Source organism: Nerophis lumbriciformis, linkage group LG17, assembly GCF_033978685.3.
Source record: "Nerophis lumbriciformis linkage group LG17, RoL_Nlum_v2.1, whole genome shotgun sequence".
NCBI classification, from domain to species: Eukaryota; Metazoa; Chordata; class Actinopteri; order Syngnathiformes; family Syngnathidae; genus Nerophis; species Nerophis lumbriciformis.
The window spans coordinates 7206044-7225587 of NC_084564.2; the positions used below are offsets into that span (position 1 = coordinate 7206044).

Below are 19544 nucleotides of genomic sequence, written 5' to 3' on the forward strand. Positions count from 1 at the left end.
AATCTCTCCATCCGCACACGGACTACTATTTCACAGCAACTGCCTAAAGACTTTCAAGAAAAGCTGGCTACTTTCCGTGCATATTGTAAAAACAAGATAGCTGAAAAAAAGATCCGGCCAGAGAACATTATCAACATGGACGAGGTTCCACTGACTTTTGATATTCCTGTGAACCGCACTGTGGATACAATGGGAGCACGTACGGTGAATATTCGCACCACAGGGAATGAGAAGTCATCCTTCACTGTGGTTCTAGCTTGCCATGCTAATGGCCAGAAACTTCCACCCATGGTGATATTCAAAAGGAAGACCTTGCCAAAAGAGACCTTTCCAGCCGGCGTCATCATAAAAGCTAACTCGAAGGGATGGATGAAGAAAAGATGAGCGAGTGGTTAAGGTAAGTTTACGCGAAGAGGCCGGGTGGCTTTTTTCACGCAGCTCCGTCCATGTTGATATACGACTCCATGCGCGCCCACATCACGCTGGTTTTTAATATATTATTAAAGTTTGACTGACCTATCTGACTGTTTTTTTGACATTCCCTTTAGCGCAGTTAGATGCGGCTTATAACACGGGGCGGCTTATAGGTGGACAAAGTTTTGAAAGATGCCGTTCATTGAAGGCGCGGCTTATAACCCAGGGCGGCTTATGGTGCGGTAAATACGGTAAAAAAAAAACATATATAAGTCGCACTGGAGTATAAGTCGCATTTTTTTGGGAAATGTATTTGATAAAAGCCAACACCAAGAATAGACATTTGAAAGGCAATTTAAAATAAATAAAAAATAGTGAACAACAGGTTGAATAAGTGTACGTTATACGAGGCATAAATAACCAACTGGTATGTTAACGTAACATATTATGGTAAGAGTCATTCAAATAACTATAACATATAGAACATGCTATACGTTTACCAAACAATCTGTCACTCCTAATCGCTAAATCCCATGAAATCTTCCTCCCCGGTGTCGCCTCTGGTATGTCCTTTCTTTCTGCTGCTCGATTGCCGTTCTCTGCTGCATACTTCACCACGCCCAGCCTGAAATCCGCAGCACACCATCTCCTTTTCGGTGCCATCCTTGTTCAGGCCTTCTGTCTTCACAAGTTACAGCCAATGTTGAAACGATCCACCCTCCCAGGTACGGACGTAGTAGCATGTAGCATCCCTTTTTTCACAATACACCGCCATCACGACCCACAATGCACTTGTGCCATGACCCGCCCCCGCAAAATTTCTATTGGTTGACGTGTGTGTGACGATTGCTGACATTTGCTTCGTCTCTTCCGTGAATTTGGTAAATAATATTATTTGATATTTTACGGTAATGTATTAATAATTTCACACATAAGTCGCTCCGGAGTATAAGTCGCACCCCCGGCCAAACTATGAAAAAAACTGCGATTTATAATCCGAAAAATACGGTATGTATATATCAATATATATATATATCACAAAACAATAAAAATCCAAATCAATAAAAAAAAAGAAGAATTTAATTCTGAAAAAATCCCCATAGGGCTGGGCCATAAAATGATAATATATATCATGATAAACACATAAACACAAAAATAAATGGAAAAAAGCTGATAGGGCGGCCTGGGTGATAAAACGACATCAATATTAAGCGCAAAAGACATTAAATCGATATCAATAAAAAATTTAAAAAATTAATTCTGAAAAAAATCCCCATAGTGTTGGGCCATAAAATTATATCAATATTTAGCGCAAAAGGCATAAAATCGATATCAATAAAAACTTTTTTTTTAATTCAGAAAAAATCCCCGTAGGGCTGGTCCATAAAACGATAACAATATATATCATAATAGACTCATAACTGATATAAAAATAATAGAAAAAAAGGCCTATAGGTATGGGCGATAAAACGATATCAATAAATATTATGATACACATAACTTATGTTAAAAAAAAATATGAAAAAGGCCGTAGGGCTGGGCAATAAAACAATATAGATATTTCTCGCAAAATACATCAAAACAATATCAATTAATAAAAATTGTAATTCTGAAAAAAATCCCTATAGGGCGGGGCCATAAAACGATAATAAATATCATGATCGACACACAATTGATAACAAACAAAAAAATAGGAATAAGGCCGATAGGGCTGGGCGATAAAACAACATCATTATTTATCGCAAAAGACATCAAATCAATATCAATTAAAAAATCATTTTTATTCTGAAAAAATCCCAACAGGGCTGGGCAATAAAACGATATCTATTTATATCATGATAGACACATAAGTTATATAAAAAAACATTTGACAAAAAAAAGAAAAAGACCGATAGGGTTGGGCGATAAAACAATATCAATATATATCATTACAGACAATTAGATATAAAAAAAATTGAAAAAAATGGGAAAAAGGCCGATAATGCTGGGCGATAAAACAATTGCAATATATATCGCAAAAGACATAAAATCGTTATCAATAAAAAAGAAAAATACGGTACAGATTTTTTTAATTTCAGGGCCTCCCTTTAAGTTTGGTCCCGGCGACCTGGAAGGGTCTCAGTCGTAAAAACGTAAAAAATGAGGGTTTTTAATTTTTTTATTCAACGCTTAAATCTGTGGATCAACATCGGTTTTATCTGTCAATGTAAAGTTATCTGTGGAAGTTGCTTCCTAGCAGCTCCACTGTAGACACGGCACAAGAACCAAGCGTGCAGGTTTAACAAAGTTTTAGAACAGATTTTTCAAAGTCTTCTTCGGCATGTCGTGACGTTGCCGTCACTCCCAATCCTCTCTCTCGCTCCGCTCCCGACCGCTTACTGTTAAAGACAACAGATGATTAGATTAACACGTACCACCAGTGAAATCTAATCACCTGCCAGCTGTGTCTCGCCGTCAGCACATGCCCCGCCCCTGCCCGCTGGCGCTCGTCGTCAGTACCATGGGCAGCGGCGGTGACTTTTCCTCCTACAGGCAGCGCTGACTGCACCTGCCCCCACATTATCATTTTTAAGTTATGTGCCCTTTTTTGTCAAAGAAAACTGGTATATTACTGGTATAAGCGCCGGAGATGCCGTGCCGGCACAAAGATGAAGGAGCGGAGAGGAACAATTTCCCTTGTGGATCAATAAAGTTTGTCTCAGTCTAAGTCTAATATTATTATTATTATATACATATTACAATCATTTATTTCAGACCTATATCACAGAAGAAAAAACATACTAAAAAGATAAAAAAAAGAAATACATGCAAAAAAATGCAAATAAAATGAATAAAAATTGTATAAAAAACACTCTACAATGTTCAATGTCCAGTATATTGCTCGCCAATGGCTCCACAGACTGGACCAAACAGAACTACACAAAATATGCAATATTTTGCCCCCATTAAATTAAATTGGTCAATAATTAACATTGATATTATGCATTAGCGACCCCAAAGGGAATAAGCGGTAGAAAATGGATGGATGGATTATATTTTGAGCAATGAAATTCTTGGGGATACAAAAGGTTGCCACTCATAAAAGTGTTAAAAATAAGTATTTTTTTAAACATTTTTATTCAACGCTTAAATTTATAGATCAGTTTTATCTGTCAATGTAAAATTATTATTTTCAAGTTATGTGCCCTTTTTGTCAAAGATTATATTATTATTAAATTTATAATATAATCATTTATTTCAGATCCATGTCACAGAAAAAAACATACGATAAAAACAAAAGAAGTACAAGCAAAAAATAAATAAATAAAATGAATACAAATGTTATAAAAACAAAACAGAACTGCACAAAATATGCAATATTTTGCCCCCCAAGAATGTCCAAGTGGAATATTTGATATGAAGTCATCGGAGCATTAAATTGGTCAATAATTAACATTGATTTTATTCATTATTTTTTAAGCAATGGAATTCTTGGGGATCCAAAAGGGTGCTACTCATGAAAGTGTTAAAAATAAGTATTTTTTTTAGCATTTTTATTCAATGCTTAATTCTATAGATCAGTTTTATCTGTCAATGTAAAGTTATTATTTTTAAGTTATGTGCCCTTTTTGTCAAAGATTATATTTTATAATATAGTCATTTATTTCAGACCCATATCATAGAAAAAAAACATACGATAAAAACAAGAAATACAAGCAAAAAAAAATAAAATAAATGAATACAAATGATATAAAAACAAAACAGAACTGCACAAAATATGTAATATTTTGCCCCCCAAGAATATCCAAGTGGAATATTTGATATGAAGTCATCGGAGCATTAAATTGGTCAATAATTAACATTGATTTTATTCATTATTATTTTTTGAGCAATGAAATTCTTGGGGATCCAAAAGGGTGTTACTCATGAAAGTGTTAAAAATAAGTATTTTTTAGCATTTTTATTCAACGCTTAATTCTGTCGATCAGTTTTATCCGTCAATGTAAAGTTATTATTTTTAAGTTATGTGCCTTTTTTGCAAAAAAAACAAACAAACAAAAATGGTATGTTATCAATCAATCAATCAATCAATGTTTATTTATATAGCCCTAAATCACAAGTGTCTCAAAGGGCTGCACAAGCCACAACGACATCCTCGGTATAGCCCACATAAGGGCATATATATATATATATATATATATATATATATATATTCATTTATTTCTTTCAGACCCATATCACAGAAGAAAAACATACTATGATTAAAAACAAAAGAAATACAAGCAAAAAACATAAAATAAAATGAATAAAAATTGTATGAAAACGAAACAGAACTGCACAAAATATGCAATATTTTGCCGCCCAAAAATGTCCAAGTGGAATATTTGATATGAAGTCATTGAAGCATTAAATTGGTCAATAATTAACATTGATTGTATTCATTATTATTTTTTGAGCAATGAAATTCTTGGGGATTTACATTTTTATTCAACACTTAAATCTATAGATCAACATCAGTTTTATCTGTCAATGTAAAGTTATTGTTTTTAAGTTATGTGCCCTTTTTTTTTTAAAGATTATATTGTTATTATATATTATAGTAATTTATTTCAGACCCATATCACAGAAGAAAAACATACTACAAGGATCTTCTCACTGGCTCTCATCGAAGGCGAACGCTGACCTTCCCTCTCCCTGATCTCTCCTGCTTGTCTTGTCTTAACTTTCTTGTTGCACTGCTCTCCAAATCTAAACAATGGAACTAATTAACCGGCCTCTCAAGGAAATGGACAATATCTTGGGTTTGGGGGAACCTGCCTGTTGGCAGACTCTTGGGAGAAGTGGAGCCGTGTGCCTGGCGACCTTTCAGTGAAGATCTCCACCCATTGGGAATGATGACAACAGGACATCTGCTGATTGGAGTAAGCGTTACTCTGGTTTCTACACAAACTGGAAGATGCTGGCAGTCTTCAAAGTACCCCGAATGATTAGATGATGCGGGCAGAACTGTGGACACTGTGATCTGGATCACATCGGACCTGAAGGATGAATTTGAGGACCAGTAATAGACATTTAAATTGTATTTTCACTGGCATACAAAACATTCTAACTTGGATTGTTTCCCTGGCTTCCAGACTCCCCTTAAGGAAGACACAACAAACTCCCTTCTTGTCTCTCGTGGACACACACCTGTTGTTGTTGTTGACTTTGGACTGACTGGCGGCTGCAAAAACACCAAGATCGCTTAACAGAGACACGCTGCAGGCCTACACACACACACATCGACCCTTATGGGTGATGGACGGCTGGACAGCGTTTGAACAGCAGCAGCCTGCCTCTGTAGCCCCTACTGCCTCCTCTCTGTTGCAAGTCTTGTGGATTCTATGTAACATGTTTATGTGTGCTTATGGCTATTGAGGTTTTTTTCTTCTTCTTGGCCTCAGTCTGGACCCTCTCCCCAGGAGCCCAGTCTGAGACTGAACCTTTTTTTTACTCAACACAGCGTTTTCCTTTCACCCACCTTTCTAAGGGTCGCCGGAAGTTGGCGGAGTGGAATATTTGATATGAAGTAATTGGAGCATTAAATTGGTCAATAATTAACATTGATTTTATTCATTATTATGTATGCAAAAGTCCCACACTCATAAGTGTTAAAAACAAGTCATACATTTATTTTTTACTTTCAATACTTGATCTCTAGATCAACTTCAGATCTATCTGTCAATTATACATTTTTATTATTTTTGTTTTTGTTTTTTGGGGGAGTTTGTTTGATGCCCTTTTTGTCAAAGAAAACTTTTATTTTATTTGGCAAACACACAAAATATGCAATATTTTCCCTGCAAAATATTTCAAAGTAGAATATTTGATGTGAAGTAATTGTAACATTACATATGTCAATAATTCATACAAATATTGATTTTGATTCATTATTAGTTTTTGAGCAATGACAGTAAAAAAATAAAAATCAAAAATACTAAAATCCTACCAAAAAGGCCCACACTCTTCAAAGTGCTAAAAATAAGTCGTACATGTATTTATTTTTTACTTTAAATACTCAATCTCTAGTTAATTTTAGATCTATCTGTCAATTATACATTTTTATTATTTAAAAAAATATATATTTTGTGTTTGTTTGGTGCCCTTTTTGTCACAAGACACTTAGTTTGTTATTGCAAACACACAAAATATGCAATATTTTCCCTGCAAAATATTTCAAAGTGAAATATTTGATGTGAAGTAATTAGAACATTAAATGGGTCAATAATTCATAAAATTTATTTTATTCAATATTATTTTTTGAGCAATGCCAGTTAAAAAAAACAACTAAAATCCGACCAAAAAGGCCCACACTCATAAAAGTGTTAAACATAAGTCATACATTTATTTTTTACTTTCAATACTTAATCTCTAGATCAACTTCAGATCGATCTGTCAATTATACGTTAATTTTTTTTCAATATTTTTTTGGTTTGTTTGTATGTTTGATGCCCTTTTTCTCAAAGAAAACTTTTTTTTTTTAAATGGCCAACACACAAAATATGCAATATTTTCCCAACAAAGTGGAATATATGATCTGAAGTAATTGGAACAATAATTCATAACATTGATGTTATTAATTACTATTTGTTGAGTAATGACAGTTTTAAAGATGCAGTATTTCCAGGTAGTGGTGATGTTGTAGTGGCCGGGTGACAACCATAGCAATGACACAAAGAGGTGAGTACTGTGATCTACAAACACTTTACTAAAAGTGACTTTATTATTTCATCTTGTTAAAAACATATTTAGAAGGTTGTTTTAAGCTCGATGAAAATATAACATTTATTATTAATAATCCTGATTTGCGGAAAACCCATACAATAATATATTGGGGGGGTTTTCAAAAGAAAAAAAAACAGCCTGCATGGCAGCTTTGTCTTATTAAAATCAACATTGCAACTTTTTCTCGCTATTTTTCCCCCTTTTCCTCTTTTATTTTCTTTTTGTGTGTGTAGTATTTATTGGAATGTGCCGTTAAAAAAACAAATGGCTTTATTCCTGGAATTTGGTTGATCACTCCAGTCAGGTCCGGATTTACCCAAATATCATGCACAAACAGCGTGTGCAAAGTGTAAAACAGCGTGTACTAATAGCAGGCATGTTGCGTACAATGGAAAAGTGGTGCAGACCGCCTTATTTGAGTGAGGATTTTTTTACCTCATATTTAACTATTTTGATGTTTTTATTTACTAATTTAAAAAACGTTATCTCATAATTACGACTTTTTCCTTACAATTATGACTTTTTTTTCTCATAATTATTTTTGTCACATAATTATGGTTATCTAATAATTATGACTTTTTATTTCTTAAATTTGAATTTCCTATCTCATAATTATGACTTTTTCCTTATAATTATGATTTTTATCTCATAATTTTTTACATTTTATCTAATGATTATATATTTTAATCTCATAATTTCGATATTTTTTCACATAATCATGATTTTATCTCACAAATATGACTATCTCATAATCATGATTTTTTTAACCACATAATTTCGACTTTATCTCATAAATATGACCATCGCATAATGAAGACTTTTTATCTCATAATTATGAGTTTTTTAAATGTAAATTTTCGACTTTTTTCATAATTTCGTTTTTCTAATCTCATAATTGTGATTTTTTTTTTTATGTCATAATTATGAACTTTATTTAATAATTATTATTTGTGTCACATAATTATGGCTATCTAATAATTATGAATTTTTATTTCTTAATTCAGAATTTCTTATCTCATAATTTCGATTATTTATCTCATATTTTGACGAGCTCATAATTTTGATGTTTTTATTTCCTAATTTGAAATTGTTTGTCCCTTATAATTATGACTTTTAATCTCATAATTTCGACATTTTATCTCAATTATATTTATAACGTCATAATTTCGATTCCCCTCCCCCCCTCATAATCATGTTTTTATCTCACAAATATGACTCTCATAATTATGATTTTTTTTTTTAATATAAAAATGTTGGCTTGTATCTCATAAATATGACCATCGCATAATGAAGATTTTTAATCAAAATTTTCGACTTTATTTTATATTTCGATTTTCTAATTTCATAATTGTGATTTTTTTTTAATATCATAATTATGACTTTTCATTTCATAATTATTATTTGTGTCACATAATTATGCCTATCTAATAATTATAACTTTGTAGTTCTTAAATTAGAATTTCTTATCTCATAATTTCGATTTTTTTTTAATCTCATAATTTTGATGTTTTTATTTCCTAATTTACATGTTTTATATCATAATTACGACTTTTTCCTTATTATTGTGATTTTTTATCTCATAATTCCGACATTTTATCTCTTAATCATATTTTTTTTCTCATAATTTTGATTGTTTTAATCTCATAAATATGACTTTATCTCATAATTCGAATGTTATCTCATAATTTCGATTTTTTGAATCTCATATCTCGACTTTATCTCATAAATTTTATGTTTTTATTTCCTAATTTAAATTTGTTTGTTTTTTATCTCATAATTATATTTTTAATCTCATAATTTTTTTTAATCTTATAAGTATGACTTTATCTCATAATTAGAATTTTATCTCATTTCGATTTTCTAATCTCATCAGATCGATTTTTTTTATCTCCTAAATATGACTTTTTATTTCGTAATCATGACCTACCATTGGGGTATTTTTTAGGTGCTTCCACAAATGAATGATAAATGTCAACTAATTAGGTCGTGACCGTGGAACCTTTACGATGCGACCGTCTGCCGGACGTCTTTAGAGACGGACCAGAAGTTAGTCCGACAGTGACTTTCTTCCGCTCAAATTTAAACAACCATTGTTGCTTGACATGAGTATGACAATATCATAATTCGAATTTTATTTCATAATTTCGATTGTCTAATCTCATAATTGTGTTTTTTTTAATGTCATAATTATGACTTTTTATTTCATAATAATAATTTGTGTCACATAATTATGGCTATCTAATAATTATGACATTGTATTTCTTACATTTGAATTTTTAATCTCATAATTTCGATTGTTTTTTTTTAATCTCATATTTCGAATTTATCTCATAATTTTGATGTTTTTATTTCCTGATTTAAAATGTTTTTTTATCTCATAATAATAATTACGACTTTTTCCTTATAATTATGACTTTTTAACTCATAATTTCGACATATTTCTCATAATTATATTTTTGAATCTCATAATTTCTATTGTTTTTATTTTATAAGTATGACTATCTCATACTTCGAATTTGATCTCATAATTACGATTTTTTTTTTTTTAATTTTGTGTCATATTTCGACTTTATCTCATAATTTCGATTTTTTTTTTAAATATCATATTTCGACTTTATCTCATAATTTTGATGTTTTTATTTCCTAATTTAAATTTTTTTCTCTTAATTACGACTTTTTCCTTATAATTGTGACTTTTTAACTCATAATTTCAACATATTTCTCATAATTATATTTTTTAATCTCATATTTTCTATTGTTTTTATTTTATAAGTATGACTATCTCATATTTTGACTTTATCTCATAATTTGGATGTTTTTATTTCCTTATTTAAAATGTTTTTTTAATCTCATAATTACAACATTTTCCTTATAATTATGACTTTTTAACTCATAATTTCGACATTTTTTCTCATAATTATATTTTTTAATGTCATAATTTCGATTGTTTTTATTTTATAAGTATGACTATCTCATACTTCGAATTTGATCTCATAATTACGATTTTTTTTTTTTTTAATCTCATATTTCGACTTTATCTCATAATCTTGATTTTTTTAAATCTCATATTTCGACTTTATCTCACAATTTTGATGTTTTTATTTTATAAGTATGACTATGTCATATTTAAACTTTATCTCATAATTTGGATGTTTTTATTTCTTTATTTAAAGTGTTTTTTAATCTCATAATTACGAATTTTTCCTTATAATTATGACTTTTTAACTCATAATTTCGACATATTTCTCATAATTATATTTTTTAATCTCATATTTTCTATTGTTTTTATTTTATAAGTATGACTATCTCATATTTTGACTTTATCTCATAATTTGGATGTTTTTATTTCCTTATTTAAAATGTTTTTTTAATCTCATAATTACAACATTTTCCTTATAATTATGACTTTTTAACTCATAATTTCGACATTTTTTCTCATAATTATATTTTTTAATGTCATAATTTCGATTGTTTTTATTTTATAAGTATGACTATCTCATACTTCGAATTTGATCTCATAATTACGATTTTTTTTTTTTAAATCTCATATTTCGACTTTATCTCATAATTTTGATGTTTTTATTTCCTTATTTAAAATGTTTTTTTAATCTCATAATTACAACATTTTCCTTATAATTATGACGTTTTAACTCATAATTTCGACATATTTCTCATAATTATATTTTTTAATGTCATAATTTCGATTGTTTTTATTTTATAAGTATGATTATCTCATACTTCGAATTTGATCTCATAATTACGATTTTTTTTTAAATCTCATATTTCGACTTTATCTCATAATTTTGATTTTTTTTTAAATCTCATATTTCGACTTTATCTCATAATTTGGATGTTTTTATTAGTTTATTTAAAATGTTTTTTAATCTCATAATTACGATTTTTTTCCCCCTTATAATTATGACTTTTTAACTCATAATTTCGACATATTTCTCATATTTATATTTTTTAATCTCATAATTTCTATTGTTTTTATTTTATAAGTATGACTATCTCATATTTCGACTTTATCTCATAATTTGGATGTTTTTATTTCCTTATTTAAAATGTTTGTATTTTATAAATATTACTTTATCTCATAATTCGAATCATTTCGATATATACATTTTTTTAATCTCCTAAATATGACTTTTCATGTCATAATCATGACCTACCATTGCGTTGTTTTTTAAGGGCTTCCACGAATGAATGATCAACCGAATTAAGTCGTGACCGTGGAACCTTTACGATGCGACCGTCTGCCGGACGTCTTTAAAGACGGACCGGATGTTGGTCCGACAGTGACTTTCTCCCGCACATATTGAAACAACCATTTCATTGTTGCTTCACATTCATTTCATTTAAATCACACGTAGAAATAATTTAACCAACTGGACTTTTTTTTTATGTTAAACGTTTTGTAAATGGAGGCAAACGTAATCGTTGTGTGCAGTTTATCAGTATGTTGTGGTTGATATTCAAGGTTTAGTCAGTTGACAAGTTGAAGTTGTCCTAGGACGCCCAGGGACCAGGACCAGGACTATGGATGTGGACGGGCGGGTCCACAGTCGGTCCTGGGACTGGGACAGTCCGCACTGCCGAGCCCAGCTGGACGACGTCTTCTTCCGTCCGAGCGACTACATCCAGGCCGGCAGCCAGGAACACAAAGACTTCTGGGCCTTCTTTGACCGCTTCCAGAGGTTTAAGGTAACCTTTAATTCATTACCATGAATTGATTTACGTGGACCCCCAAGTTGAAAAACTTATTGGGGTGTTACCATTTAGTGGTCAATTGTACGGAACATGTACTGAACTGTGCAGTCTACTAATAAAAGTTTAAATCAATCAATCAAAGGTAAAGCGGGACATGTCTGGACCGGGTCCCAGCCCTGACGTGATCCGGCCTGGGTCCTTGGACCTCCCTCGGGACTATGACGCTCGCTACCGCATCAACGTGTCGGTGTGCACCCGGGACGTGGAGGAGCGGCTCGGACGCTCCCACACGAGGAGAGAGTCGTCCGGTCCGAGTCCTCAGGTGATCTCCGACTTCCGCCTGGCCCTCCTGCACTTCTTGGACTTCAGTCAGCGGCAGAGCTTCTGCAAGCTGGCCAAGCTGCGCCGGGAGCAGAGGACCCTGCCCATCTTCCAGTATCGACACCGAGTGGTGGAGATGGTGAGGCAGCACCCGGTGGTGGTGGTGGCGGGGGACACCGGCTGTGGGAAGTCCACCCAGGTGCCCCAGTACCTGCTCTCTGCCGGATTCACGCAGATCGCCTGCACGCAGCCCCGACGCATCGCCTGCATTTCACTGGCCAAGAGGGTCAGCTTCGAGAGTCTCAACCAGTACGGCTCCAAGGTTTGTGTCCCGTTTGGTCCGTTGGAAATAATAGAAAATCATCTGTTCCAGTGTCAAACTGTGGCTATCACAGGTCATAACTCTCATACAAGTGTAAAAAGAAATTAACCACGTGTCTCTTCTTTAATTCCATTTTCTATTGTTTTGTAAGCCAGGGCTTCTTAACCTTTTTGGCCTCGGGGCCCAACGGTCCCACTACAGAGGGGCCACTCAAATATTGACACTAAATTAGTCATTGTAATCCTAGTTTTTTATTTGATACATATATTATTTACTAAATAAATAAATATATATATACATACACACATATATAATACAAAAATATACATTTTATAAAATGTATATATTTTTATACATGCATAAATATATACATACACAAAAAAAAAAATATATATATATATATATATATGTATGTATGTATATGTATGGTGGCACAGGGGTTAGTGCATATGCCTCACAATACGAAGGTAGTCCTAAATTCAATCCCGGGCTCGGGATCTTTCTGTGTGGAGTTTGCATGTTCTCCCTGTGACTGCGTGGGTTCCCTCCGGGTACTCCGCCCGAATGCAGCTGAGATAGGCTCCAGACCCCCCGCAACCTCCAGAGAATCGATGAATATATATATATATATATATATATATATATATATATATATATATTTTTTTTTTTTTTTTTTATATATATATATACATAAAATATACATATATATATGTATATTTGTGTGTGGGAGTATGTATGTATATATTTATGTATGTATAAAAAATATATATACATTTTATAAAATGTATATTTTTGTATTATGTGTGTGTGTGTGTGTATTAGAGATGCGCGGATAGGCAATTATTTCATCCGCAACCGCATCAGAAAGTCGTCAACCATCCGCCATCCACCCGATGTAACATTTGATCAGAACCGCATCCGCCCGCACCCGCCCGTTGTTATATATCTAATATAGACGATGCAAGGCATTAGTGAGGTTATAAAGCTTTTGCCTGTTAAAGAAAGGAGACTGATCCAATGCAGTGCAGACATTCGCGTGCCACGCTGTCACGACCCAGACGCACACCAGTGCGCAATCATATGGGAGCCGCGCTGAGCGCACCTCCAAGCGCGTCTCGCTGCCGGCGACGGCCGCGTATGAGCCCGACGCTCCAGCGCCATCCATTTTCAGGTTAGCGGGTTCCGACTTCCATGGCCACCGTCCAGCTGCTGTCTATATCAACCAGGGTGAGCCCCACCCCTTTCGTGAGCGCACTGCGCGCGGAGTGACCCCTGTTACGAGCCCCCGGCCACGGGGGTGGCGGGCAGGTAAGCTGCTTACCTGCTGCGCGTGACGCCGGCCGCGGCGAAGGCGGACGAGGCGGGGTGTCGGTGCGGTGGGCGCGGTGGTGACCCTGGACGTGCGTCGGGCCCTTCTCGCGGATCGCCTCAGCTACGGCTCCCGGTGGGGCCCTCTCGGGGCAAGGGGCCTCGGTCCCGGACCCCGGCGAGGCGTCCCTTCTCCGCTCCGTAAAAGTGTCCATCTCTTTTTTTTTTTTTCTTCTGTTGTGGCATATGCAGCAGGTGCCTGCTCGTTTTTCGTATGTGGGTAACAACATTTAACTATGTATATATATTTCCGAATTGGTTTAACTGCCACCCGCCTGAATCTATTTAAAATCTAATTTTTTTTTATTTCAACCACCCGACCCGACCCGACCCGCGGATAAAATCTAATTTTTTTTAATTTCATCCGCCCGATCCGCGGATAATCCGCGGACTCCGCGGTTGTGCCCGCAAACCGCGCATCTCTAGTGTGTATATATTTATTTATTTTATTTATTTTATTTATTTTTTTATTTATTTTAATTGAAAAAGTTAATATTTTTTTAATATATATTTTATATGATATACATTATTTACTTTTAAAATAAAAAAAATATGTATATGTAATATATATATTTATTTTTGTAATTTATTTTTTGAAAATTATTAATCGATTTAGAAATGAGATGAATAAGAATAGCGATTAGGATGTGAATCGATTTTTTACAGTTGTCTTCACACTACCGTATTTTCCGCACTATAAGCCGCACCTAAAAACCACAAATTTTCACAAAAGCTGACAGTGCGGCTTATAACCCGGTGCGCCTTATATATGGATTAATATAAATATTTATTTTCATAAAGTTTCGGTCTCGCAACTACGGTAAACAGCCGCCATCTTTTTTCCCCGTAGAAGAGGAAGCGCTTCTTCTTCTATGGTAAGAAACCGCCAAGGTAAGCACCCGCCCCCATAGAAGAGGAAGCGCTTCTTCTTCTACTGTAAGCAACCACCCGCCCCCGTAGAAGAAGAAGCCCCCGGATATTGCGTTTCATTTCATTTGTGTGTTTACATCTGTAAAGACCACAAAATGGCTCCTACTAAGCGACACGCGTATAACGCAGAATTTAAACTTACATCACAGATGGTGTCAAAAAACAAGTGAAGCACACAAATACAACACTCGCCGTCATTCCGGGTGGATTAACCAAAGAACTCCAACCGCTCGATATTGGTGTCAACAGGGCATTTAAAGCACGACTGCGAACGGCGTGGGAACAATGGATGACCGAAGGCGAACACACCTTCACTAAGACAGGGAGACAGCGCCGGACGACATACGCCAACATCTGCCAGTGGATCGTAAATGCCTGGGCGGATATTTCGGTCACAACTGTGGTCCGAGCTTTCCGGAAGGCAGGATTCACAGAACTGCTGGACGAGACGGAGCCGGCCATTTTGGATCCCGTATTCGCCCAACTTTTTAATTCGGACACCGAAGGAGAAGAATTCGAGGGATTTATGAATGAAGAATAACTTCAGAAAGTGAGCGTTATGTTTATTTTGTGTGTTGTGACATTAACGTTCGAGCAACATTATGTTGCTATTGCTCTGCACTATTTTGAATTTTACTATGTTTGTGATTGCACATTTGCACATTACCGTACATTTTGGGAGTGAACAGAGTTGTTAGAACGCTGGTTTTTAATATATTATTAAAGTTTGACTGACCTATCTGACTGTTTTTTTGACATTCCCTTTAGCGCAGTTAGATGCGGCTTATAACATGGGGCGGCTTATAGGTGGACAAAGTTTTGAAATATGCCGTTCATTGAAGGCGCGGCTTATAACCCAGGGTGGCTTATGGTGCGGAAAATACGGTACTTTCTTTGTTGTTGCTGGTACTCTTCCAAAGAAAAAAGGCAAAGAAAAAGCCAAACTACTAGACTTATTTATGGAAGCTTTGACAGTCTGCCTATTTTCCCAGATTGTTTTGGACATATTGTTGCCGTTTAGATTTGGAAGTTCCAGCGAACTAATTTTTGGTTTATGTTCACAGGTGGGCTACCAGATCCGCTTCGAGACCACGCGGACTCTCGCCACCAAGCTGATCTTCCTGACTGAGGGCCTGCTCCTCAGGCAGATCCAACAGGAGAAGACTCTGGAGCAGTACCAGGTTCTGATCGTGGACGAGGTCCACGAGCGACACCTGCACTGTGACTTCCTGCTGGGCGTCTTGCGCTCCCTGCTGGCCGAGCGCCCCGACCTGCGCCTCATCCTCATGTCGGCCACCATCAACATCAAGCTCTTCTCCGACTATTTCGGCGGCGCTCCTGTGCTGCAGGTGCCAGGCAGGCTCTTCCCCATACAGGTGGGCACGCCACAAGATGGCGGCGACGGTCTGTGTTTTCAAACGTGTCTGACCCGCTCAGGTGACTTACCAACCCATCCCGCCGGAGGAGCAGCCGTCGCGCTCTGAGAAGATGGACCCCCGGCCTTACCTGCGCATCCTGCAGGGCATCGACCAGCGCTACCCGCCAGAGGAGCGCGGCGACCTGCTCATCTTCCTCAGCGGCGTGGCGGAGATCGGCACCATCCAGGAGGCGTGTCAGGTGTACGCCACGCACACGCGGCGTTGGATCGTGCTGCCGCTGCACAGCACGCTCTCCTTGGCACAGCAGGACAAGGTACCACTCCTACGGCGTCACGGGCTCGTCAACGTCTTAATGTCTACGGCGATGTCATCAATAGGTGTTTGACATAGCGCCACCTGGTGTAAGGAAGTGCATCATCTCGACCAACATCGCAGAGACCTCGGTCACCATCGATGGAGTACGCTTTGTGGTGGACTCGGGTAAGAATATTCTTCCAACTTAGATGGATGTCAAGGTTTCATGACATGTCACTGATAATACTCTTATAAAGCTTAGTGGCCACATGCGTGGACAGCATCTTTTAGCTCTTATTTCCAAAATTGTGTACATTACTGAATTGGGTCTTATGGCCACTTATGTGTACACTTATACTGCCATCTGGTGGTGTCAGAAGAGTATAACATACAATGGAATTTGGAGAAAAAAAGGTGTAAAAATAGGAATTAGCATGTCACTAAACATGAAGTACACGTTTGTTACTTATGGACTAAGTATATCATATCAAAAGATGATTATTAGTTTTTCATTCTAATTAGGGTCCAATAAGCCCAAATAGCAAAGAGAAATAAAAAAAAAGCATGTCAACAAACAGTAGGGCCTTAAGAGGTTAATCATTAAAATACAGCTGTGGTCAAAAGTGTACATACACTAGTAAAGAACATCATGTCATGACTGTCTTGAGTTTCCAATCATTTCTACAACTTTTATTTTTTTTGTGATAGTGATTGGAGCACATACTTGTTGGTCACAAAAAACGTTCATGAAGTTTGCTTCTTTTATGAATTTATTATGGGTCTACTGATAATGTGAGCAAATGTGAGGGTCAAAAGTATACATACAGCAATGTTAATATTTGCTTACATGTCCCTTGGCAAGTTTATTATTTTTTTGAAAAATAAACAAGTGATTCAATTATAAATAAAGATTTCTACACATAGAAGTAATCATCAACTTAAAGTGCCCTCTTTGGGGATTGTAATAGAGATCCATCTGGATTCATGAACTTAATTCTAAACATTTCTTCACAAAAAAAGGAAATCTTTAACATCAATATTTATGGAACATGTCCACAAAAAATCTAGCTGTCAACACTGAATATTGCATTGTTGCATTTCTTTTCACAGTTCTTTTTGACAGACATTTTAGTGAGAAACCTGAGCTTGTGCTTCACTGAGTTTATGAACTTACATTCATATTTTGTTGAAGTATTATTCAATAAATATATTTATAAAGGATTTTTGAATTGTTGCTATTTTTAGAATATTAAAAAAAAAATCTCACGTACCCCTTGGCATACCTTCAATCAATCAATCAATCAATCAATCAATCAATCAATGTTTATTTATATAGCCCTAAATCACAAGTGTCTCAAAGGGCTGCACAAGCCACAACGACATCCTCGGTACAAAGCCCACATAAGGGCAAGGAAAAACTCACCCCAGTGGGACGTCGATGTGAATGACTATGAGAAACCTTGGAGAGGACCGCATATGTGGGTAACCCCCCCCCCTCTAGGGGAGACCGAAAGCAATGGATGTCGAGTGGGTCTGACATAATATTGTGAGAGTCCAGTCCATAGTGGATCCAACATAATAGTAAGAGTCCAGTCCATAGTGGGGCCAGCAGGACACCATCCCGAGCGGATACCTTCATGTACCCCCAGGGGTACGCGTACCCCCATTTGAGAACCACTGTCGTATAGCATCGATATCGGTATCGGCTTATACTCAAGGCTCCATTATCGATATTGTACCAAAAATCAACATATGTAATTTGAGGAATAGGTATTATTATATTTGTTATTGATATAAATACATGTTAAATGAATGTGTTATCTGTTAGGGTTTGGCCCACAAACAAAAGTCAAACGTGTGTTGTGTTTGGCAGGCAAGGTGAAAGAGATGAGTTTCGACCCCAAGGCCAAGATGCAGCGTCTGCAAGAGTTCTGGATCAGCCGAGCCAGCTCGGAGCAAAGGAAAGGTCGCGCCGGCCGTACGGGTCCCGGAGTGTGCTACCGCCTCTACGCCGAGTCCGACTACGACGCCTTCGCTTCCTACGCCGTGCCCGAGATCCACCGGGTGGCGCTGGACTCGCTGGTTCTTCAGGTGTGTGGAGTGTGGCCGCCCCTTCCTGTCCCAGCCCTTGACACGCCTTGTTCACGCAGATGAAGAGCATGGGACTCGGAGACCCGCTGTCTTTCGTCTTCATCGATCCGCCGCCCGCCGCCAGCATCCAGACCGCGATTACCTACCTCAAGGAGCAGGGGGCGCTGGACCACCGCTGTGAGCTGACCTCTATCGGGAGTCTGCTCGCTCAGCTGCCGGTCGACGTCGTCATCGGTATTCTCTAAGGAATGATCAACATCCTGGACACACGTGATGGAGACTGCAGTGTGTGTTTGTCCCTCAGGGAAGATGCTGGTGCTGGGCTCCTTGTTCAATCTGGTGGAGCCTGTGTTGACAGTGGCCGCCGCCCTCAGCGTCCAGTCGCCCTTCCTGCGCAGCTCCCAGCACAACCCGGACTGCGCCACCGCCCGCCAGCCCCTGCACTGCAGCCAGGGAGACCCTTTCACTCTGCTCAACACCTTCAACGCCTGGGTGGAGGTAGCTACAGCCATAAATGCACCCATAACCACCCCTGAGTCCAGTTCGTTTGGCCAGTGCTTATTAATTTTTGGGAGCGCCCCCTAGAGGTTCGCCTAAAAATACCAGTTTCTCAGCAGTGGTCCATAATGGCCGCAGCGGTACTCGCTTGCAGAGGTGGGTAGAGTAGCCAGAAATTGTACTCAAGTAAGAGTACTGTTACTTTAGAGATTTATTACTCAAGTAAAAGTAAGGAGTAGTCACCCAAATATTTACTTGAGTAAAAGTAAAAAGTATGTTGTGAAAAAACTACTCAAGTACTGAGTAACTGATGAGTAACATACACACTCATATCATATATATATATATATATATATATATACATACATATACATTGATATATACATACATATACATTGATATATACAGTATATAATTTATATGTATTTATTTTGCTGTTTTTGTTTACATGTTAAAGGTGTTTTAATGAATAT

General features: G+C 36.5%; 1 protein-coding gene across 3 annotated transcripts in view; it reads left to right on the forward strand.

Moving 5' to 3' along the window:
• Positions 1-11450: 11450 nt before the first annotated feature.
• The window catches only part of dhx34 (DEAH (Asp-Glu-Ala-His) box polypeptide 34), a 29134-nt gene continuing 21040 nt past the window's right edge, over positions 11451-19544 (forward strand). For 2 of the 3 annotated variants that reach the window (XM_061972343.1, XM_061972344.1), the window contains exons 1-8: positions 11451-11862; positions 12011-12511; positions 15874-16185; positions 16247-16501; positions 16566-16668; positions 18356-18573; positions 18633-18807; positions 18878-19071. In XM_061972343.1, the coding sequence (XP_061828327.1) occupies positions 11698-11862; positions 12011-12511; positions 15874-16185; positions 16247-16501; positions 16566-16668; positions 18356-18573; positions 18633-18807; positions 18878-19071 (1923 nt within the window). In that variant the 5' untranslated portion in view covers positions 11451-11697. The remainder of the gene's footprint in view (positions 11863-12010; positions 12512-15873; positions 16186-16246; positions 16502-16565; positions 16669-18355; positions 18574-18632; positions 18808-18877; positions 19072-19544) is intronic. The other variant, XM_061972345.1, reaches the window with a different exon arrangement.